General features: G+C 50.6%; 1 protein-coding gene across 3 annotated transcripts in view; it reads left to right on the plus strand.

Moving 5' to 3' along the window:
* The window catches only part of slc18b1 (solute carrier family 18 member B1), a 141,641-nt gene extending 120,789 nt beyond the window's left edge, over positions 1-20,852 (plus strand). For all 3 annotated transcript variants that reach the window (XM_072499757.1, XM_072499756.1, XM_072499758.1), the window contains 4 exons: positions 8,038-8,112; positions 16,579-16,672; positions 16,791-16,840; positions 20,462-20,852. In XM_072499757.1, the coding sequence (XP_072355858.1) occupies positions 8,038-8,112; positions 16,579-16,672; positions 16,791-16,840; positions 20,462-20,516 (274 nt within the window). In that variant the 3' untranslated portion in view covers positions 20,517-20,852. The remainder of the gene's footprint in view (positions 1-8,037; positions 8,113-16,578; positions 16,673-16,790; positions 16,841-20,461) is intronic.
* The last annotated feature ends 3,943 nt before the right edge of the window (positions 20,853-24,795 follow it).

The following is a 24,795-nucleotide window of genomic DNA, read 5'->3' on the forward strand; positions in this document are numbered from 1 at the left end:
CCAATGATAGCAACTAGTTGGACAACTATTGTTCAACAACAGTTTGCCTTCACCTGACTGCTCAAGGACAATTTAAAAAATATATATATATTATTCAAATTTTTCGGCCAAACAAAACCATACAAAGGTTTTTCCTTTTTACAACAATAAAACAATATAAATAACAGTGATCGTTTTTTAACAAATAGATAAATAATATATAAACTAAATGGCAACTGCCAAAGCAAAAATAATAACTCTCCCAAATAATAAAATCAAACAATCCAGTATACATAACCAAGTACAAATATCTATACAAAAACACCCCTGAGGACCCACCTGAGCCCCCCCCCCCCCTCCCCCCTGGGTTGCTGCTGCTACTTTCCCAGTTCCTTTATCGTTCTGCGAGGTAGTTAATGAACGGTTGCCACCGCCTGGTGAACCCCTGAGCCGAACCCCTTAGTACAAACTTTATCCGTTCTAGTTTTATAAACCCTGCCATGTCGTTTATCCAGGTCTCCACGCCCGGGGGTTTGGCTTCCTTTCACATAAGCAATATCCTTCGCCGGGCTACTAGGGACGCAAAGGCCAAAACATCAGCCTCTCTCGCCTCCTGCACTCCCGGCTCTTCTGCAACCCCAAATATAGCCAACCCCCAGCTTGGCTCGACCCGGACCCCCACCACCTTCGAAAGCACATTTGCCACCCCCACCCAGAACCCCTGCAGTGCCGGGCATGACCAAAACATGTGGGTGTGGTTTGCTGGGCTCCTCGAGCATCTCCCATACCTATCCTCTACCCCAAAAAATTTATTGAGCCTTGCTCCGGTCATATGCGCCCTGTGCAAAACCTTGAATTGTATCAGGCTAAGCCTGGCGCACGAGGACGAAGAGTTTACCCTACGTAGGGCATCTGCCCACAGCCCCTCTTCAATCTCTTCCCCCAGCTCTTCTTCCCATTTTCCCTTCAGCTCATCCACCATGATCTCCCCCTCGTCTCTCATTTCCCTGTATATATCCGACACCCTACCATCCCCCACCCATGTCCCCGAGATCACTCTATCCTGAATCTCCTGCGTCGGGAGCTGCGGGAATTCCCCCGCCTGTTGCCTCGCAAAAGCCCTCAGTTGCATGTACCGAAATGCATTCCCTTGGGGCAACCCATATTTTTCCGTCAGCGCTCCCAGACTCGCAAACGTCCCGTCTAAGAACAGATCCCTCAGTTGCACAATCCCAGCTCTCTGCCAAGCTCTAAATCCCCCATCTATTCTCCCCGGGACAAACCTATGATTATTTCTTATCGGGGACCGCACCAAGGCTCCCGTCATTCCCCTATGCCGTCTCCACTGCCCCCAAATTTTCAGTGTTGCCTCCACCACTGGACTTGTGGTGTATTTCTTCGGGGAGAACGGCAACGGCGCCGTCGCCAGTGCTTGTAGGCTGGTTCCTTTGCAGGACGCCATCTCCAATCTCTTCCACGCCGCTCCCTCCCCTTCTCCCATCCACTTACACACCATTGAGATATTGGCGGCCCAATAGTACTCACTTAAGCTCGGTAGTGCCAGTCCCCCCCTATCCCTGCTACGCTGCAAAAAAACCCTCCTCACTCTCGGGGTCTTCCCAGCCCACACAAAACTCATAACACTTTTCTCGATTTTCTTGAAAAAAGCCTTTGTGACCATCACCGGGAGGCACTGAAACACAAAAAGGAATCTCGGGAGGACTACCATTTTGACCGCCTGCACCCTACCCACCAGTGACAGGGGCACCATGTCCCATCTCTTAAAATCCTCCTCCATCTGTTCCACCAATCGTGTTAGATTAAGCCTATGTAAGGTTCCCCAACTCCTGGCTATCTGAATCCCTCAGTACCGGAAATCTCTTGCTACCTTCCTCAGCGGTAGATCATCTATTCCCCTGCTCTGCTCCCCCGAATGCACCACAAACAACTCACTCTTCCCCATATTCAATTTATACCCCGAGAATTCCCCAAACTCCCTGAGTGTCCGCATTATCTCTGGCATCCCCTCCACCGGGTCCGCAACATACAGCAATAAGTCATCTGCATACAATGATACCCGGTGTTCTTCTCCTCCCCTGAGTACTCCTCTCCACTTCCTGGAGCCCCTCAGTGCTATGGCCATGGGCTCAATTGCTAATGCAAACAGTAACGGAGACAGGGGACACCCCTGCCTCGTCCCTCTATAAAGACGGAAGTAGTCAGACCTCTGCCTGTTCGTGACCACACTTGCCACCGGGACCCTATATAGCAGTTGTACCCATTCAATAAACCCTTCTCCAAAGCCAAATCTCCTCAACACTTCCCACAGATAATCCCACTCCACTCTGTCGAATGCTTTCTCGGCATCCATCGCCACCACTATCTCCGCCTCCCCCTCTGGTGGGGGCATCATCATCACCCCTAGCAGGCTCCGTATGTTCATGTTCAGCTGTCTCCCCTTAACGAACCCAGTTTGATCCTCATGGACCACCCCCGGGACACAATCCTCTATCCTCGTCGCCATCACCTTGGCCAGGAGCTTAGCATTTACATTCAAAAGGGAAATGGGCCTGTAGGACCCACACTGCAGCGGGTCTTTTTCTTTCTTCGAAAGTAGCGATATCGTCGCCTCCGACATAGTCGGGGGCAACTTCCTCCTTTCCCTGGCCTCATTAAAGGTTCTCGTCAAGAGCGGGGCCAGTAGGTCCATATATTTCCTATATAATTCCACCGGGAACCCATCCGGTCCCGGGGCCTTCCCCGCCTGCATGCTCCCAATCCCCTTTACCACCTCCTCCATCTCAATCTGTGCTCCCAGCCCCGCCCTCTCCTGCTCCTCCACCTTCGGGAATTCCAGCTGATCCAGGAAACACATCATTCCCTCCTTCCCTTCCGGGGGCTGAGCCTTATATAACCTCTCATAGAATGCCTTGAACACCCCGCTTACTCTCTCCGCTCCCCGTTCCATCTCTCCCTCCTCGTCTCTCACCCCACCTATCTCCCTCGCCGCTCCCCTCTTCCTCAATTGGTGGGCCAGTAGCCGACTCGCCTTCTCTCCATACTCATACTGTACACCCTGTGCCCTCCTCCACTGTGCCTCTGCCTTACCCGTAGTCAGCAGGTCAAATTCCACATGTAACCTTTGTCTTTCCCTGTACAGTCCCTCCTCCGGTGCCTCTGCATATTGCCTGTCCACCCTCAGAAGTTCTCTCAACAATCGCTCCCTTTCTTTACCCTCTTGCTTCCCTTTATGTGCCCTTATGGATATCAGTTCCCCTCTGACCACTGCCTTCAACGCCTCCCAGACCACTCCCACCTGAACCTCTCCGTTGTCATTAAGCTCCAAGTACCTTTCGATACACCCCCTCACCCTTAGACATACCCCCTCATCCGCCAATAAGCCCATATCCATTCTCCAGAGTGGGTGCTGTTCTTTTTCCTCTCCTACCTCCAGATCTACCCAATGTGGAGCGTGGTCCGAAATGGCTATGGCCGTATACTCCGTCACTGTCACCTTTGGAATCAGTGCCCTTCCCAAGACAAAAAAGTCTATCCGTGAATATACCTTGTGAACATGGGAGAAAAATTAGAACTCCTTACTCCTAGGCCTAATAAATCTCCAGGGGTCTACTCCTCCCATCTGCTCCATGAAGTCCTTGAGCACCCTGGCCGCTGCCGGCCTCCTCCCGGTCCTGGACCTCGACCGGTCAAGCCCTGAATCAAGCACCGTATTGAAGTCTCCTCCCATTACCAACTTTCCCGCCTCCAGGTCCGGGATACGCCCCAACATACGCCTCATAAAGTTTGCATCATCCCAGTTCGGGGCGTATACGTTCACCAGAACCACCGCCTCCCCTTGCAATCTGCCACTCACCATCACATATCTACCCCCACTATCCGCCACTATGGTCTTTGCCTCAAACAGTACCCGTTTCCCCACTAGGATAGCCACCCCCCTATTCTTCGCATCTAAACCCGAATGAAACACCTGCCCCACCCATCCTTTACGTAGTCTGACCTGGTCTATCAGTTTCAAGTGCGTCTCCTGCAACAAAACCACATCTACCTTTAATTTCTTTAGGTGTGCGAGTACCCGTGCCCTTTTAATCGGCCCGTTCAGCCCTCTCACGTTCCACGTGATCAGCCGGGTTGGGGGGCTCTTTACCACCCCCCCCCCCCCCCTTGTCGACTAGCCATCCCCTTTTTTAACCCAGCTCCTCACCCGGTTCCCACGTACCTGTATATCCCACCGACGGTGCCCCCCCGTCTCGACCACCCCGTCCCATAACAGCTCCCCCTTCTCCTTGGCAGCAGCAACCCAGTTAACTCCCCCCCCCCCCCCCCCCCCTCCGCTAGATCCCCCTCTAGCGTAGTTACACCCCCCATGTTGCTCCCAGAAGTCAGCGAACTCTGGCTGACCTCGGCTTCCCCCTTTGCCCTCGCCCCCTCACTGTGCGAGGCCCCCTCCTTCCTGCGTCCCTGTTCCCGCCACAATTATCCCACTCGGCCCCGCCCCTAATGGCGCATTTCCCTTCTCCTTCCCCTTTCCTTCCCACCGGCGCCCACAGTTCCTCATGCTCCCCCCTCCCCCCCAACGAGGGGAAGAGAGAAAAGTTACAGGGTCGAAGGATTAACAAATTGAAAAAATCATCCCCCCCCCCCCACTTCCCCTTCCTCGTCCCACATTATCACCCCACCACTTTATCCCAGAAGCTCTTTCTCTCGCCAGACTATTCCAGCTTCTCGTCCACAATGAATGTCCACGCCTCTTCTGCCGTCTCAAAGTAGTGGTGCTTCCCTTGGTGTGTGACCCACAGTCTCGCCGGTTGCAACATTCCAAATTGAACCTTCTTTTTGTGAAGCACCGCCTTAGCCCGATTGAAACTTGCCCTCCTTCTCGCCACCTCCGCACTCCAATCCTGGTATACGCGGATCACCGCGTTCTCCCACCTACAGCTCCGAGTTTTCTTCGCCCATCTGAGGACCGTCTCTCTGTCGTTGTAGAGGAGAAACCTCACCACTATAGCTCGAGGTATTTCTCCAGCCTTTGGTCTTCGCGCCAGAACTCGATAAGCACCCTCCACCTCCAAGGGGCCCGTCGGGGCCTCCGATCCCATTAGCGAGTGAAGCATCGTGCTTACATATGCCCCGACGTCCGCCCCCTCTGCGCCTTCGGGAAGACCCAGGACTCTTAAATTCTTCCTCCTCGAATTATTCTCCAGTGCTTCCAACCTCTCCACACACCTTTTGTGCTGTGCCTCGTGCGTTTCTGTCTTCACCACCAGGCCCTGTATTTCATCTTCGTTTTCAGCAGCCTTTGCCTTCACGACCCGAAGCTCCAGCTCCTGGGTCCTCTGCTCCTCCTTTAGCCCTTCAATCGCCTGTAATATCAGGGCCAACAGCTCCTTCTTCAACTCCTTCTTCATCTCTTCCACACAGCGCTGCAGGAACTCTTGTTGCTCTGGGCCCCATAACAAACAGCCGCCTTCCGACGCCATCTTGCTTCGAGCTTCCCTTCCTTGCCGCTGCTCCAGAGGATCTTCTGCAATCCGGCCGCTATCCTCTCCTTTTTCCATGTGTATCCGGGGGGATTCCCTTCTAGTTTACCGCACAGTATTTCTGGCCGTTTAAATTGCCGCTGGGGCTCCTATCAAGAGCCCAAAAGTCCGTTCCAACGGGAGGTGCCGAAACGTGCGACTCAGCTGGTCATTGCCACACCCGGAAGCCAAGGACAATTTTTGTTATTTGTTCATGGGTGTTGTAGGCTGTGCCAGCATTTATTGCCCTTCAGGGAGCAGATAAGAGTCATCCACATTGCTGTGAGTCACATGTAGGCCAGATCAGGTGAGAACGACCAATTTCCTTCCCTAAAGGCCATTAGTGAACCAGTTGGGTTTTTACGACAATCGACAATGGTTTTATGGTCATCATTAGACTTTTGATTCCAGATTTTTATTTAATGCAAATTTCACCATCTGCAGTGGAGGGATTTGAACCTGGGTCGCCAAACCATTACTCTGGGTCTCTGGTTTACTAGTCCACTGACAATACCACTGCGCCACCGCCTCCCCAACTCTTCCAAATGAAAATTGCAGCTCCATCCACTTGCTGCCTCACCATAGAAGCTCTTTTAGAGGCCAGCCTTTTAGACCCAACCGAGTTGCTCAATCCATACTGAGTCCATCTCTGTCACTTCATCACTTCTGGAGAGGGGGCCTTAACACCCCCTCCCCCATAAGACACAGGAGCAGAATTAGGCCATTCGGCCTTTTGAGTCTGCTCAGCCATTCAATCATGGCTGATATGTTTCTCATCCCCATTCTCCTGCCTTCTCCCCATAACCCCTGATCCCCTTATTAATCAAGAACCTATCTATCTCTGTCTTAAAGATACTCAGTGATTTGGCCTCCACAGTCTTCTGCGGCAAAAAGTTCCACAAATTCACCAACTTCTGGCTGAAGAAATTCCTCCTCATCTCTGTTTTAAAGGATCGTCCCTTCAGTCTGAGGCTGTGCCCTTGGGTTCTAGTTTTCCATACTCCTGGAAACATCCCCTCCACGTTCACTTTATCTCGGCCTCTCAGTATCCTGTCAGTTTCAATAAGATGCCCCTTCATTCTTCTAAACTCCAATGAGTATAGACCCAGAGTCCTCAACCGCAGACCAGAATTTGGAATGTCCACAGCACTGTTCGCTGAATCAGGTTTGGGGGCGGGTCGGCACGGTGGTGCCGTGATTAGCACTGCTGCCTCACGGCGCCGAGGACCCGGATTCCAGCCTGGCCCCAGGTCACTGTCCGTGTGGAGTTTGCACATTCTCCCCGTGTCTGCGTGGGTCTTACCCCCACAACCCAAAGATGTGCAGGGTAGGTGGATTGGCCACGCTAAATTTCCCCTTAATTGGAAAAAAAATCTGAATTGGGTACTTTAAATTTATTTTTAAAAGAATCCTGTTTGCGAAGCCGGGAATTTTCCCAATTCTGAGCTTCTGATGTGGGAGTGAAAACTCAACTTGGTCTCTTCAAAGTAGATTAACTGTCATTTCTTGCTCTCCTGGGAATCCTTACATATTCACATTGGCTGCATCATGGTATTGATTTCCAAGTTTATAATGAAAGTCAATTTTTTATATGGATCACTGAAATATCATAAGAATGTTCCAAGCTCTCTAGAAATGCAATTTTGAATCAGTGTGATGTTGAAAGGTATAAAACTGAATTTGACTGGCCTAATTAGAGAGTAGAGTTCTTCATCTTTATCAAAGAAAATTACAGCACAGGAACAGACCCTTCGGTCCTCCAAGCCTGTGCTGACCATACTGCCCGTCTAAACTAAAATCTTCTACACTTATGGTGTCCGTATCCCTCTTTCCTATCTTATTCATGTATTTGTCAAGATGCCCCTTTTTAAAAATAAATTTAGAGTACCCAATTCATTTTCTCTAATTAAGAGGCAATTTAGCGCATCCAATCCACCTACCCTGCACATCTTTGGTTGTGGGGGCGAAACCCACGCAAACAGTGGGAGAATGTACAAACTCCACACGGACAGTGACCCAGAGCCGGGATCAAACCTGTGACCTCGGCGCCGTGAGACAGCAGTGCTAACCACTGCGCCACTGTGCTGCCCCCGTCAAGATGCCCCTTAAACATCATTAGCGTACCTGCTTCCATCACCTCCTCTGTCAGCGAGTTCCAGGGACCCACACCCTCCGTGTAAATAAGAAAAAACCCTCCCTCGCGCGTCTCTAAACTTTGCCCCTTGCACCTTAAACCTATGTCCCCTAGTAATTGACTCTTCCACCCTGGGAAAAAGCTTCTGACTATCCACTCTGCCCATGCCCTTCATAATTTTGTAGACTTCTATCAGGTCGCCCCTCAACCTCCATCATTCCAGTGAGAACAAACTGAGTTTATCCAACCTCTCCTCATAGCTGATATCCTTTTACTCTTGTCTCCCAGTTAATTTTGAAGTGAAGGTGTGACTGTTTAGCAAGTTCTAATGAGCTTGAGTGAGGTTTGAATGTAATAATTGACATTGACTTTCACCTTTTTATTTAGTGAGAATGGATTTGAAGAGGGCCTTGGCACTTTAGGTCTAGTGTCTGGAATGCTTGGAGCAAGTTGGTCTCTTGGGTATGTATCTGTTGTATCTGTATCAATATATAGAAATACATTTAATTTTGGGGGTTTGTATTTTAGTAGTTTTGCAATGTCTAATGTGGGGTTTCCAATGATGTACCTTTAGGAATTTCTGCTTTGAACTCTTCAGCTCCAAATGTATTCTGCTTTTCAGTACAGTCCAAAACAATGTTTGATCTTTTGCAGGCTGAGTAGGCAGAAATGATGGTCAGTCAGGTCATAAGGGAAAATACTAACTCCATGTTTAGAGAAGCAATAGAACTCGCTTCTAGATATTGGGGGAACCATTAGATTGATGGGTCCAAATGTAAGAATAGTGTCTTGAAGCTAGAACGACTGCTGTTACAATCTAGTGTTGAAATGTATGTTTTAATGTGTGACAACAGATGTGAGAGAACGTGTTATTAAACAGACAAATATCCAATTACCAAATTAGATAGCAGACAACATTCTGATGATTCCTAATAGTTTTATGATATTACAATAGTTCAGCTCAAATCTGGTTTCTACTCACCATTCAGGATCCTCTTCCTGTCCAGAAGCTTCCCCTACTGGGGGAAAACCCAGCTCTCAAGTACAGTCTTTATTGAGCATCACCTGCTCTCAGTTCACTCTGAAGCAAGACCTGGTTTACTCTTAAAGGGACCTGCCTTTCTGACATTGTCACAGGAAGTTCCTGTTATATATAAGATATTGAATAATTAAGTGTATGTACTTTATCGACTTCCGGTTGCGGTGATGCCTTGCTAGCCGCACGTTTCGGTGGCTCCAGCTCCGACAGACCTTCGGGCTCTTTTAAGAGCCCCAACGGGAAATTTTTGGGCGACGCAACCCGGTGTGGGGTGAGTGAGAAGGGAGTCCCCCCCCCCCCCCCCCAACGAAGGAGGAAAATACCGGCGGCGGCGGCTGCAGCGCGAGGAATCGTCAACCAAAGAGACAGAAAGGGAGAAGCACAAGATGGCGGCAGAGAAAGCGCAGGCGACATGGGGGCCCGAGCAGGACGAATTTTTGAGACGGTGCGTGGAGCTACTAAAGAGGGAGGTGCTGACCCCGATGCTACAGGCAATTGAGGGGCTCAAGGAGACACAAAAGACCCAGGAGACAGAGCTCCGCGTGGTGGAGCAGATGGTGACGAATAATGAGGACGAGATCCTGGGCCTGGCGGTCAAAACTCAGACGCACGAGGCACTTCATAAAAAGTGTACTGAAAGGATCGAGGCCCTAGAAAACGAAGCGCGAAGGAAGAACCTTCGGATACTGGGTCTCCCTGAGGGTGTGGAAGGAGTGGACTGTGGAGCTTATGCAAGTACGATGCTGAGCTCACTGATGGGTGCTGAGGCCCCTACGGGCCCCTTGGAGGTGGAGTGGGCACATCGGATCCCGGCGAGAAGACCAAAAGTGGGAGAACCACCCAGGGCGATAATCGTGCGATTTCACCGCCTTAAGGATAGAGAAGAGGTCCTGAGATGGGCTAAAAAGGTGCGGAGTAGCAGATGGGAGAATGCAGTGGTACGGGTGTACCAGGATTGGAGTGCGGAGGTGGCGAGAAGGAGGGCGAGTTTTAACCGAGCCAAGGAGGTGTTGCATAAAAAGATGGTGAAGTTTGGGATGCTGCAGCCGGCAAGACTATGGGTCACGTATCAGGACAGACACCATTATTTCGAGACGGCGGAGGAAGCATGGACCTTTATTAAAGAGGAGAAATTGGATCGGAACTGAGGGACTGATACTGCAGGAAATGTTATTGTTAATGTTATGGTTGATGTTAATAGAGAAGTAAATTGGGAAGGGGGGAGACATTGGGAAATGTGGGCGCCGGTGAGGGGGGAAAGACGGGACATAGATGGAGAATGAGGAAGGGGAGGGGGAGGGGAAAGGGAGCTGCGCCACAAGAGGCGGGTCAGGTAAAGGGATGTTCCCGCGCCAGAAAGAATATGGCGGGAAGACAGGCGCAAGGCGGATGGGAGTTCCCCACACGGGGGGGGTCGAGGAGTGAGCAGGAGTAGCTGGGGTCAGTTGAAGTCAGCTGACGTACGGAAGTAATATGGGGGGAGCAATCACGCTAGAAAGAGATCTAGCGGGGGGGGGACAACTGGGTTGCTGCTGCGGAAATCCAAAAGGAAATGGCTAAAGAGTGGGTGGACGGGGATGGTATGCGACGCTGGGGGAGCGAGTGGGAGCGCGGAGGCGGGATATGGGACTGGCCTAGAGAAGGTAATGGCTAGTCGACACGGGAGGGGGGCAGGTAGCCCCCTAGTGAGGCTGATCACGTGGAACGTGAGAGGCCTGAACGGACCGATAAAAAGGGCCCGAGTGCTCGCGCATTTGAAAGGACTAAGGGCAGACGTGGTTATGCTCCAAGAGACGCACCTAAAGGTGGCGGACCAAGTTAGGTTAAGGAAAGGATGGGTGGGACAGATGTTCCACATAGCGGAGGTAGATATGTAATGGTGAGTGGCAGGCTGGAGGGAATGGAGGTTGTGTTGGTTAATGTATATGCCCCGAACTGGGACGATGCGGGATTTATGAGACGGATGCTGGGGCGTATACCGGACCTGGAGGTAGGAAACTTGATTTTAGGAGGGACTTTAATACGATGCTGGACCCGGGGCTAGATAGATCCAGCTCAAAGACCGGAAGAAGGTGCTTAAGGGGTTTATGGACCAAATGGGGGGAGTGGATCCATGGCGATTTCTTAGACCTAGGGCTAGGGAGTTCTCCTTCGTCTCCCATGTCCATAAAGTGTACTCCCGGATAGATTTTTTTGTTTTGGGAAGGTCGTTGATCTCTAGGGTGGAAGAAACTGAATATTCAGCCATAGCGGTTTCGGACCATGCCCCACATTGGGTGGACCTGGAATTAGGAGAGGAAAGGGAGCAGAGAGCACTCTGGCGATTAGATGTGGGATTGATGGCGGATGATGGAGTGTGTGCAAGAGTGCGGGGGTGTAGCGAGAGATACCTGGAGGTCAATGACGACGGAGAGGTCCATGTGGGAGTGGTATGGGAAGCACTAAAAGCGGTGGTCAGAGGAGAGCTGATCTCCATTGGGGCCCACAAAAGGAAAACAGAGGCCAAGGAAAGGGAAAGATTACTGGGGGAGATTTTAAGGGTGGATAGGGAATTTGCAGAGACCCCGGAGGAGGGACTGTACAGGGAGAGGAGACGACTCCAGACGGAGTTTGACCTTCTGACCACCAGAAAGGCGGAGGTGCTGTGGAGGAAGGCACAGGGGAGGAGGTATGAATATGGGGAAAAGGCTAGTTGCCTGCTGGCTCATCAATTGCGAAAGAGGACAGCAGCGAGGGAGATAGGAGGAATTAGAGACGAAAAGGGAGACACGGTGCGAAGAGCAGGAAAGATAAATGAGGTGTTCAAGACCTTTTATGAGGGACTGTATAGATCTCAACCCCCAGAGGGAGAGGAGGGGATGCGGCAGTTCCTGGATCAACTGAGGTTCCCGAGGGTGGAGGAGCAGGAGGTGGTAGGCCTGGGGGCACCGATTGGGGTGGACGAGGTTATTAAGGGACTGGGGAGCATGCAAGCAGGGAAGGCTCCGGGACCAGACGGGTTCCCGGTGGAATTTTACAGAAAATATGTGGACTTGTTGGCCCCGTTGATGGTGAGGACGTTCAATGAGGCCAGGGAAGGAGGGACTTTACCCCCAACAATGTCAGAGGCGACGATATCGCTAATTTTGAAGAGGGATAAAGATCCGTTGCAGTGCGGGTCCTATAGACCTATTTCATTATTGAACATAGACGCCAAATTGCTGGCAAAGATACTGGCATCGAGGATAGAGGACTGTGTCCCGGGGGTGGTGCACGAAGACCAGACAGGGTTCGTAAAAGGGAGACAACTGAATGTGAACGTGCGACGACTATTAGGGGTGATGATGATGCCCCCAGTGGAGGGGGAGGCAGAGATAGTGGCGGCAATGGATGCAGAGAAGGCATTTGATAGGGTGGAATGGGAGTATTTATGGGAAGTGTTAAGGAGGTTTGGGTTCGGGAATGGGTTTATTAGCTGGGTCAAACTTCTTTATGGGGCCCCAACGGCAAGTGTTGATACGGGTCGACAAAGATCGGAGTATTTCCGACTATATAGGGGAACAAGACAGGGATGCCCGCTGTCTCCATTGTTGTTCGCGTTGGCAGTTGAACCTCTGGCCATGGCGTTGAGAGACTCCAGGAAATGGAGAGGGGTGATTAGAGGGGGAGAGGAACACCGAGTCTCGCTATACGCAGATGACCTATTGTTATACGTGTCGGACCCAGTGCGGGGGATGATAGAGGTTATGCGAATGTTGAGGGAGTTCGGGGATTTCTCGGGGTATAGGCTAAACATGGGGAAGAATGAATTATTTGTGATACATCCAGGGGACCAGAGTAGAGAGATAGAAGGCCTGCCTCTAAGGAAAGTGGAAAGAAACTTCTGATACCTGGGGATTCAGATCGCTAGGAGCTGGGGAACCTTGCACAGACTTAATCTGACACGGCTGGTAGAACAAATGGAGGAGGACTTCAAGAGGTGGGACATGCAGCCTCTGTCGCTGGCTGGCAGGGTGCAGGCAATTAAGATGATGGTCCTCCCGAGGTTCTTATTTGTATTTCAATGTCTCCCTATACTCATCACTAAGACCTTTTTCAATAAAATAGACAGGAGCATCACGAGCTTCGTGTGGGCAGGGAAAGTTCCGAGAGTAAGGAGGGGGTTCCTTCAGCGTAGCAGGGACAGAGGAGGATTGGCACTACCGAACTTGGGCGATTACTATTGGGCCGCCAATGTGGCAATGATACGTAAATGGATGATGGAGGGTGAGGGAGCGGCGTGGAAAAGACTGGAGAGAAAGTCCTGTAAAGGGACGAGTTTAGAGGTGCTGGTGACGGCGCCGCTACAGTTCTCACCAAAAAAGTACACCACGAACCCGGTGGTGGCGGCAACATTTGAATATGTGGGGACAGTGGAGGCGACAGAGAGGGGTGCGGGGAGCCCTGGTGGGGTCCCCAATCAGGAACAACCATAGGTTCGCCCCAGGAAGAATGGATGGAGGATTTCAGAGCTGGCACCAGTTGGGAATTAGGAGGGTGGGAGATTTATTTATAGATGGGACTTTTGCAAGCTTGGGAGCATTGGAGGAAAAGTATAAGTTGCCCCGGGGAAACTTCCTGAGATATATGCAGGTGAGGGCGTTTACTAGACAACAGGTGAGGGAATTTCCGCTGCTCCCGACACAGGGCACTCAGGACAGAGTGCTTTCAGGGGTGTGGGTCGGAGAGGGCAAGGTGTCAGAGATGTACCGAGAGATGAGGGAAGAGGGGGAGGAGTCGGTGGGCGAACTAAAAGGAAAGTGGGAAGAGGAGCTAGGGGAGGAGATTGAGGAAAGTATGTGGGCTGATGCCCAAAGCAGGTAAACTCCTCTTCCTCATGCGCCAGGCTCAGCCTGATTCAATTCAAGGTGCTACATAGAGCACACATAACGGGAGCAAGATTGAGCAGGTTCTTTGGAGTGGAGGACAAATGTGGGAGGTGCGGCGGAAGCCCGGCAAACCACGTACATATGTTTTGGGCGTACCCGGCACTGGAGGGGTATTGGAAGGGAGTGATTTCGAAGGTGGTGATGGCCCGGGTCAAACCAGGCTGGGGGCTAGCTCTATTTGGAGTTGCGGATGAGCCGTGAGTGCAGGAGGCGAAAGAGGCCGACGTTGTGGCCTTTGCGTCCCTAGTAGCCCGGCGTAGGATCCTACTCATGTGGAAGGAGGCGAAACCCCTCCTTCCCCCCCCCTCCTCCCCCTCCCCTCCCCCTCCCCCTCTTCCCCCCCCCCCCCTCCCCCTCCCCCCTTCCCCCCCCCTCCTCCCCCTCCCCTCCCCCTCCCCCTCTTCCCCCCCCCCCCCCCCCTTCCCCCCCCCTCCTCCCCCTCCCCCCCCCTCCCCCCCCCTCTCCCCCCCCCTCCCCCCCCCCTCTCCCCCCCCCTCCCCCCCCCCTCTCCCCCCCTCCTCTCCCCCCCCCCTCCCCTCCCCCCCCCCTCCCCTAAAAGGGGGGGGGGGGGAGGGGGGGAGGGAGAGGGGGGGGGGGGGAGGGGGGGGGGAGAGGGGGGGGGGGAGAGGGGGGGGGGGAGAGGGGGGGGGGGAGAGGGGGGGAGGGGGGGGAGAGGGGGGGAGGGGGGGGGGGAGGGGGAGGGAGGGGGGGAGGGGGGGAGGGAGGGGGGGAGGGGGGGAGGGGGGGGAGAGGGGGAGGGGGGGGGAGAAGGGAGGGGGAGGGGGGGGGGAGAAGGGAGGGGGGAGGGGGGGGGGAGGGGGGGGGGGGGAGGGGGGGGGAGGGGAGGGGGGGGGGGGGGGGAGGGGAGGGGGGGGGAAGGGGGGGGGGAGGGGAGGGGGGGGGGGGGAGGGAGGGAGGGGGGGGGGGAGGGAGGGAGGGGGGGGGGGAGGGGGGGGGGGGGGAGGGGGGGGGAGGGGGGGGGGGGGGGGGGGGAGGGGGGGGGGGGGGAGGGGGGGGGGGGGGGAGGGAGGGGGGGGGGGGAGGGGGGGGGGGGGGAGGGGAGGAGGGGGGGGGGGGAGGAGGGGGGGGGGAGGGGAGGAGGGGGGGGGGAGGAGGGGGGGGGGGGGAGGAGGGGAGGGGGGGGGAGGGGGGGGGGAGGGGGGGGGGGGGAGGGGGGGAGGGGGGGGGGAGGGGGGGAGGGGGGGAGGGGGGGGGGGAGGGGAGGAGGGGGGGGGAGGGGAGGAGGGGGGGGGGGGGAGGAGGGGGGGGGGGGGGAGGAGGGGGGGGGGGGAGGAGGGGGGGGGGGGGAGGAGGGGGGGGGGGGAGGAGGGGGGGGGGAAGGAGGGGGGGGGGGGGAGGAGGGGGGGGGGGGAGGAGGGGGGGGGGGGAGAGGGGGGGGGGGGAGAGGGGGGGGGGAGGGGGGGGGGGGGAGAGGGGGGGGGGGGAGGGGGGGGGAGGAGGGGAGGAGGGGGGGGGGGGGAGAGGGGGGGGGGGGGAGGGGGGGGAGGAGGGGAGGAGGGGGGGGGGGGGAGAGGGGGGGGGGGGAGGGGGGGGAGGAGGGGAGGAGGGGGGGGGAGGGGAGGGGGGGGGGGGAGGAGGGGGAGGGGGGGGGGGGGGAGGGAGGGGGGGGGGGAGGGAGGGGGGGGGAGGGGAGGGGGGGAGGGGAGGGGGGGGGGGGAGGGGAGGGGGGGAGGGAGGGGGGGGGAGGGGAGGGGGGGGAGGAGGGGGGGGAAGGGGGGAGGAGGGGGTGGAGGGGGGGGAGGGGGGGGAGGGGAGGTGGGGGGGAGGGGGAGGAGGGGGGGAGGGGGAGGAGGGGGGGAGGGGGAGGAGGGGGGGAGGTGGGGGGGGTGGGGGGGGAAGGGGGGTGGGAGGGGGGGAGGGGGAGGAGGGGGGAGGGGGGAAGGGGAGGGGGGGGTTGGGGGTTTTAGTTTAGTTTATGTCAAACGATTATGGGGTTTAGTTATTTGTGTATTGTTAAAATTTCTTCACTGTTACGTTGCTTTGTAAGAGGGAAAAAATTGTTGTTTGGAAAAAAATTTCAATAAAATATATATATTTTTTAAAAGTGTATGTACTTTATCAAAACAATTTCCAGTCTTACTATGCATTAGCATTTGATTTTTACAGTGCTGCTATATCTTGTAAAAAAAAACCTCCAGCACTTTATTTCTAATATTGCCTTATAATGGTCCACTTTGCACAGCCGTGACATTTTAGTAAATGTGGAAATTTTACTTGCTGCAGGTCACTATTTTTGTTGTTAATTTGTTGGTGCTTCAAATAACCATTGTCTCAAGTCATACTGGCTGTATGTAATTGGTTGCCCCAGCTTCCTCCACATAATGGAATGCCAATTTAAAAAAAGATTTAGAGAACCAAATTATTTTTTTCCAATTAAGGAGCAATTTAGCATGGCCAATTTGTCAACACTGCACATCTTTGGGTTGTGGGGATGAGACCAGCGCAGACACGGAGAGAATGTGCAAACTCCACACGGACAGTGACCCGGGGCCGGGATCGAACCCGAGTCCTCAGTGCCGTGAGACAGCAGTGATAACCATTGCGCCACTGCGCTGCCCATTGAATGCCAATGTTGATGGACAGCTCTCGGCTATTTTCATATCTATTCACTCACCTTGATTCAAATATGAAAAAGCAAGAATGCCCAGGTTAGCATAGTCTCACACAAATCTCATCCTCTGGTGTCGGCCAATTTAAAAGCCACTCCTCCAGGTTTGTAGATATAAGTAAGCTGCCAGTGTACATCTCAAGTATTGTATTGTACGGCAGTATTAGCTCATTGGTGTCACTGGAGCTGACTCATTGTCCTACCACCAGAAGCAGGTACTGTTGGAGACAATATAAGACGGTGCTGTACACACCAGTACTGAGGCTGGTTGAACATCCATGAGCAGAAGGTTATAAATTTTATTATATACTAGATGGTAACTAAAATTACCTGTTTTTTTTCTTTTAAATCAGATCATTTATAGGACCAACATTGGGTGGATATCTATTAGAAAAATTGAATTTTGAGTGGGCTGCAGCCATACAAGGAGGTGTTGTACTTGTTTTTGTAAGTAGACACAGTATGAATCATGCTTATACTATTTAGAGTTGAAACCCTAAAAATAAAATTGAAGATCCTTCTAATAATTACCATCAGGAATAATGGTCTTTTCTTCTATCTTCAGAGTATGTTGATGAGTGTGTACTTATTGGTGGAAACGATGCACAAAAGGAGGTTTGTACTTGTATTTTCATATTCTTAAATTTAAAAGAATACTTTTGTATAAGGATGGACAAAAGAATGATGACAATTTAAGAATCAGCACTAATAATCACTCGGAAAAATGGCATGGAAACAGGCCATTCAGCCCAACCAGCCAATACTGGTGTTCATGTTGCACTCCAGTCTCTTCCCATCATTTCTCATCTAAATTTACCATCATAACTATATATTTCCTTCTCACTCATATGCTTGTCTGGTTTTCCATCATGTGCATCTGTCCTGTTGGCCTCGACTACGCCCTGTGGTAGCGAGCTCCACATTCTTACCACTCTTTGGATGAAGAAGTTTTTTCTGAATTCCTTATTGGATTTTTCTATCACTACCTTAGATTGATGACCTCCTAGTTATGCTGTTCCACATTCTCCATTTACCCACTCTATCATCACCTTTCTTAATTTTAAAGACCTCTAGCCTTTTTTCTAGGAGGAGCCTATCTATCCTTTACTGATACATATTGAAAGATGTGGGATGTATGTTCTTGCCTGAAGACAGATCCTTGACTCATTGCCTGCTTGATGCTTCATCCTGAGCCATTTCCTTGGCAGATTTTGTTGGTGATATTTTTCCATTACTTACCACTCTCAGGGACAGAGCAAGGGCTGCCCAAGTCTGCCTTATGGGAATTGAACCCATGCTATTGGCATTATTCAGTGATCCTTATGGAACTCACTTTCTGATTTCTGCCTTGAAATCAATGAACAATCCATTCTGCCACTTGTCCCCTGACTCCACATTCTCTGTAAGAAGTCTTACAACACCAGGTTAAAGTCCAACAGGTTTGTTTCGATGTCACTAGCTTTCGGAGCGCTGCTCCTTCCTCAGGTGAATGAAGAGGTATGTTCCAGAAACATATATATAGACAGATTCAAAGATGCCAGACAATGCGAGCATTAGCAGGTGATTAAATCTTTACAGATCCAGAGATGGGGTAACCCCAGGTTAAAGAGGTGTGAATTGTCTCAAGCCAGGACAGTTGGTAGGATTTCGCAGGCCAGATGGTGGGGGATGAATGTAATGCCACATGAATCCCAGGTCCCAGTTGAGGCCGCACTCATGTGTGAGGTATTTGGCTATAAGCTTCTGCTCGCCGATTCTGCGTTGTCGCGCGTCCTGACGGCCGCCTTGGAGAACCCTTACCCGGAGATCAGAGACTGAATGCCCTTGATTGCTGAAGTGTTCCCCGACTGGAAGGGAACATTCCTGCCTGGTGATTATCGCGCGATGTCCGTTCATTCGTTGTCACAGCGTCTGCATGGTCTCGCCAATGTACCACGCTTCGGGACATCCTTTCCTGCAGCGTATGAGGTAGACAACGTTGGCCGAGTCGCACAAGTATGTACCGTGTACCTGGTGGGTGGTGTTCTCACATGTAAAGGTTACGCCAAAAAACCGCACCGACCTCCTCAGAAGACAAACATGAGACACAACCGACAGAATACCCTTCGTTGTCCAGTACTTTCCCGGCACGGAGAAACTAAGACATCTTCTTCACAGCCTTCAACACATCATCGATGAAGATGAACATCTTGCCAAGGTCATCCCCACACCCCCACTACTTGCCTTCAAACAACCGCGCAACCTCAAACAAACCATTGTTTGCAGCAAACTACCCAGCCTTCAGAACAGTGACCACGACACCACACAACCCTGCCATTGCAATCTCTGCAAGACGTGTCAGATCATCGACATGGATACCACCATTACATGTGAGAACACCACCCACCAGGTATGCGGTACATACTCGTGCGATTCGGCCAACGTTGTCTACCTCATACGCTGCAGGAAAGGATGTCCCGAAGCGTGGTACATTGGCGAGACCATGCAGACACTGCGACAACGACTGAACGGACATCGCGCGTCAATCACCAGACAGGAATGTCCCCTTCCAGTCGGGGAACACTTCAGTCTCTGATCTCCGGGTAAGCGTTCTCCAAGGCGGCCTTCAGGACGCGCGACAATGCAGAATCGCCGAGCAGAAGCTTATAGCCAAATACCTCACACATGAGTGCGGCCTCAAGCGGGACCTGAGATTCATGTCGCATTACATTCATCCCCCACCATCTGGCCTGCGAAATCCTACCAACTGTCCTGGCTTGACACAATTCACACCTCTTTAACCTGGGGTTACCCCATCTCTGGATCTGTAAAGATTTAATCACCTGCTAATGCTCGCATTCCAAGCATTGTCTGGCATCTTTGAATCTGTCTATGTATATGTTTCTGGAACATACCTCTTCATTCACCTGAGGAAGGAGCAGCGCTCCGAAAGCTAGTGACATCGAAACAAACCTGTTGGACTTTAACCTGGTGTTGTAAGACTTCTTACTGTGCTCACCCCAGTCCAACGCCGGCATCTCCACATCATGTCCACATTCTCTGACCTTGTTCACATTGCCCTCTGCCCTTCACTGCATGGGCTGCTAATTGTTATGACAAAAGCAGCAGGGACTACTTGAGCTCAGAATAGATGAAGATGTGTCATATGTTAGCATTTTGTCTCAAATGTGGCCCCAATTGGGCAGTCAACTATTTTACTACATGAAAGTTGGGTGACGATTTAGTAGTTGTGGAGTTCAATATGGTTCAGGTACTCACAGTGAACTACTTATCTCCTGTCTCACCAAATCCTTTCCACTCTACAAGGCACAAGTCAGGTGTGTGATGGAGTACTCTCCATTTGGCTGGATGAGTGCAGCTTCAACAACACTTCAGAAGCTCAATGCCATCCAGGACAAAGCAGCCCATCTGAATGGCACTCCCTCCACCATTGATACACAGTGGTTGCAGTGTGTACTATCTACAAGATGCACTACAGCAACTCACGAGCCTTCTTCGACAGCACCTCCAAGCCCAGCTAAATGGACGAGGGCAGAAGGTGCACAAGGGCACAACCACCTCTATGTCACACATCATCCTGATTTGGAACTATGTTACTGTTCTTCATCATTCCTCAGTTAAAATCCTGGAACACCCTATCTACCTAATAACTACCTACACCACAAATACTGCAGCAATTCAAGAAGGCCACTCACCACCCCCTTCATGAGGGCACTTAGGAACAGGCATTAGTGATGCCTACATCCTGTAAATGAAATTATGTCATAGTTAATAGTTTTCACACATATCAGAAAATTAATATTGAAATTGAATGATGTAACTTTGTGTTGTTTCAGTTTTAAAAATGGCAATTTAGCATGGCCAATTCACCTACCCTGCACATCTTTTGGGTTCTGGGGGTATTGTTTCAGTTGGTTAACCTTTACTTTAATGATTGCAAAAAGTAGAATGGGAGTATGGGTTGGTCAGTGGGTGATGAACACATCCTTCAAATTAAATAAACCACTGAAAGGTAGATAATGCACTTGCTGTATTTATTGTTATTAAGACAATCATTGAAATAATCAATATTTGGACCAACAAGTGAATCACCTGTATGTTTAAGAAGAAATTGATTTATTAAGTAGTGGATTGTGGTGGATTGCTTTTTAAAACAAAATCTCTTGTTCTGATATCTATTTATATGATTATAATTGTCTTCAGTGAAAATATCAGAGATTTTTCCCTTTTAAAAAGGTCATATTCTGGGAATAGCACAGATGAAGAGAGAACACAACTAATACCAGACTGAATTTGGATTTTTGAATGGGCTACAATTCTCTTGCAGACAGCATATGGATCTCTTAGTATTTAACATTGCCTTTATCAAGCAAATCAATGAGTCTAAATATTTGAACATTTTATATTTATAATATTAACTATTCTGTTATTTGACTACTGGATAAAAAGGGAATATATATCACTGCCACCAAATGTAATGCAGAAATAAGTTTTCTTTGTGAAAATGGTAATTTTCAATTTAAAAAAAAATGTGAATGCTAATCATTATTTGTTGTCCATTCAACGGAATTAGATAGTCTTAACCACAACCTTCCTGCCACTAATAAAGCTGCCAGTTTGGATTTCACTATTTTTCCCTGTTCCTTTTTCCCTGTTTTATTCATTATTACGTGTGTTTCTTCCCCCCCCCCCCCACCCCAGCTCTCCTTTGTCAGAATACTGCTGAAACAACTACATACTGTTTGTCGCCTTGGATACGGAGGACAAAGCAGATTACTTAACTTATTGGGTGGCCCTGAAATGAGTCCACCATTTCAGTCTGCCAGAGTACGTTTTAGGATCCAAAGCAATAACCAGATTTGATGAGGTCTAGGCTTTTTATCCAAGGTGCATTTTGAAGATTTATTTGGAGACAAATGTTTACGGTTTCCTGATTCACAACTTAAAAAAGAAAACCTCTCTTTCGCAAAATATCCATAGATGGCATCCCTCCTACACTCCTGGAGAAAAAGAAAAGCCAAGTTGACACATCTTAAACAAGAATGATAAGATTGATGTTTTCCTCTGGACTGGAACCAAAATGAAAGTCCCTTAATAGCTTTGAACTAAATAAATGGGATGTAAAATTGGTGTTTTTAAAGTCAGGAGAATTAACAAGCTGAATGTTGCCTGCCTTCTGTTTTATGTGGAAAGCGATGAAAAGGATAACGTGGAAAGCCAATTGTGATAATGTATTAGGAAAACAAAGGTAGTTTTAAGGAATTTATATTTGTATCGGTAAACATTACAAGTTATTCCTGAAGGCCCCGCCTTCTCAACCTTGCCCCTCGCCCTGAGGTGTGGTGATCCTCTGGTTAAATTACCACCAGTCGGCTCTCCCCCTCAAAGGGGAAAGCAGCCTATGGTCATCTAGGACTATGGCAACTTTATCTTTACCTAGCTAAACATTAAACACACTTAAAACTATACCTTATTTCTAATGTTTCTGTGCCTTGAAGGGTAGATTCATGCTGGACAAAGATGTTTGTACGCGTGGTGGTTAGTTTCAATTCCAACTGTGAATTTATTGTGCTTAGAAATGCCTTCCTACAGCATGATGAGTAAATAGGCCAGCAGAAGTATGCAGGCGTTGCTTAGCAACTGGAGCTCCTTTCAAGGTAGGAAGGCTTTCTACTGTTTGTTTAGCTGAATATTTTTGCAGTTGGAGACTGGATAAGGTGAACATTTCTCAAACTCTGCTGGGAGAAGCTGGACAAGACAAGGGAGTTGAAAATATGCAAGCTCCCTAAGCAACAATTTACAGTCCAGATAACCAGGAAATTGGGATGTAAAGAATGTCTTAAAATGACTGAAGTTCACCAGTTGAGGAAGCAGGAGGCGTCAAGAGAAATTGGGAAAGTGAAGGACAGGACAAGGGAAGGAACACGGTCTTGGACTCGGTGCGGGTGAATGGGGTGTTTCGGGAATTTTATAGTAAACTGGGCTCGGGGGGAGGGGACGAGGAGGTTTCTGGGAGGGTTGGAGTTCCCGAAGGTGGACGAGTTGGTGGAGGGCTTGTAGAAGTAGTGGAGGGGTTGGAGGTGATGCAATCGGGTAAGGCCCCGGGACCGGATGGGTACCCGGTGGAATTATACAAGAAGTTCTCGGGGGTGTTGGGACCACTGTTGGTAAGGGCCTACAATGAAGCCAAGGAGTGCTCCCCCGAGGTCACAGTCATTGATCTCCCTCATTTTAAAACGGGATAAAGTCCCGGAAAACTGTGGGTCATGTAGGCCGATCTCCCTGTTAAATGTGGATGCCAAACTCTTGGCGAAGATCCTGACCACAAAGATAGAGGATTGCATCCCAGGGGTAATTGGGGTTCGTTAAGGGGCGGCATTTGGTGAGCAGCATTAGGAGGTTGCTTAATGTAATCATGATGCCTCCAGAGGGTGGAGCTGATGGTGGCCATGGACGCAGAGAAGGCCTTCGATCGGGTGGAGTAGGAATACTTGTGGGAGGTCCTGGGGCGATTTGGGTTTGGGCAGGGATTCGTGCATTGGGTCCGGTTGCTGTACCAGGCACCGGTAGCAAGTGTGCAGACGAATCGGGCGTGTTTGGACTACTTCAGGTTGCACTGGGGATCGAGGCAGGGATGTCCACTTTCTCCACTGTTGTTTGTCTTAGCTATAGAGCCGTAGGCATTGAGAGCCTCGATGGGCCTGGCAGGGGATAGTATGAGGGGGTGGCGGGGAGTGGAACACAGGGTCTCGCTCTACACGGCCAATCTACTTCTGTAACTATTGGGGGGAATTAGAGAAATGATGGGGATATTCGAGGAATTCGGCCGGTTTTCGAGATACAAATTGAATATGGATAAGAGTGAGGTCTTTGCGATCCAGACGAGGAGGCAGGAGAAGAGATTGGGTGAGATGCCGTTCAATGTGGTGGGAGGGAGCTTTTGATATTTGGGTATCCAGGTGGCGCAGGAATGGGAGCAGCTGCATAAACTGAATTTGGGGCGGCTGGTAGAAGATGAGGGGGAATTTTCGGAGGTGGGATGCGCTCCCATTGTCATTGACGGGGCAGGTACAGACAGTGAAAATGACAGTCCTCCCAAGGTTTTTGTTTGTTTTCCAGAGTCTCCGAATCTTTATTCCCAAGGTGTTCTTTAGAAAAGTGAATGCAGTGATCTCGGCATTTGTTTGGGCAGGTGTAACCCTGGGGTGAAAAAGATGCTGTTGGAGCGGGGACGTTGGCCCTCCCGAATTTCATCAGCTATTACTGGGCGGCAAATATTGCGATGGTCAGGTAGTGGTGGTGGTGGTGGTGGGGCGGGAGGGGGGAAGAATGTCGGTATGGGAACTGGTGGAGACGGCCTCATGTAAGAGCACGAATTTGGGGGGCATTATTGATGGCACTTCTCCCATTCTCGCCGGCTCGGTACTCCACAAGCCCGGTAGCAGTGGCATGGCAGGGTTTCTCAGACTCAAAAAAATTAAATTCGCCTTGAGGGGTTCGTTGCAGGGGTTTGCTCGGCGATGGCAGCCGTTCATCGATTTCTTTACAAAAAATTAAGCTGTCAGCAGGGACGGGAGAAAAAGGGATGGTATGGGAGGTGGTTGGGGAAGGTGGCACTGTTTGTGCAAGCCATATTGCGTTTGCGCCTGGGGGATTGTTGGGTATATTATTGTGGTTTTGCTTTAATGAAATTTGATGTTTAAAATTGTTGAAATTATAAATACCTCAATAAAATATTTTCTAAAAAAAAGTGACAAGTTCAGAGGACAAGGTATTGTACAGAAGAATTCAAGGAAGTGTAAACAAAGTGTTCTGAACTAAAGAGTCAATTGCAGTAACCAGCTTTAAAATGGAACAGCAGACTTCAGAGGTAAATCAAACATTTGATGCCATTCTACTGGAGTCTGGGAATCGAGAGTTAAAGCAATAGTGAACCGTTTGTTGATTGTTGAAAAAACTCATCTGGTTCACTAATTAACGTTGGGAAAGGAAATCTGCCTACATGTGAGGGTGTTTTGCCTAAATGCGCACAGTATACGAAACAAGATAAATGCGCTTGTAGAGCACATTAAAATTGGGGGGTATGATGTTGTGGGCATCACTAAGATGTTGCTGCAATAGGATCAGGGCTGGGATCCAAATATCCAAGGATACATGTCCTATAAGGACAGGTAGGTGGGCGGGGCCCCCAGTGGTATAGTTAGTAAGAAATTAACATAAAATCAATAGCAATAAGTGATATAGGGTCGCAAGGTGTAGAATCTGTGTGGATAGAGTTGAGAAATCGCAAAGGACAAAAGACCCTGATGGGAGTTATGTACAGGTCCCCTAGCACTGGTAAGGATGTGGAGCAGAAAATAAACCAGGAGATAGAAAAGGCAATATTGCAATAGTCATGGGGGACTTCAATATGCAGGTGCACTGAGAAAATCAGGTTGGCAATGGATCCCAAGGAAAGGATTTTACTGGATCCCAAGAAAAGGATTTTGTGGAATGTCTACGAGATGTTTTTTGGGAGCAGCTTTGGGAGAAGACCAGAGGAGGTGCACCGGACCTCAGGACTCTCACTG

Source organism: Scyliorhinus torazame, chromosome 4, assembly GCF_047496885.1.
Source record: "Scyliorhinus torazame isolate Kashiwa2021f chromosome 4, sScyTor2.1, whole genome shotgun sequence".
Taxonomy (NCBI): Eukaryota; Metazoa; Chordata; class Chondrichthyes; order Carcharhiniformes; family Scyliorhinidae; genus Scyliorhinus; species Scyliorhinus torazame.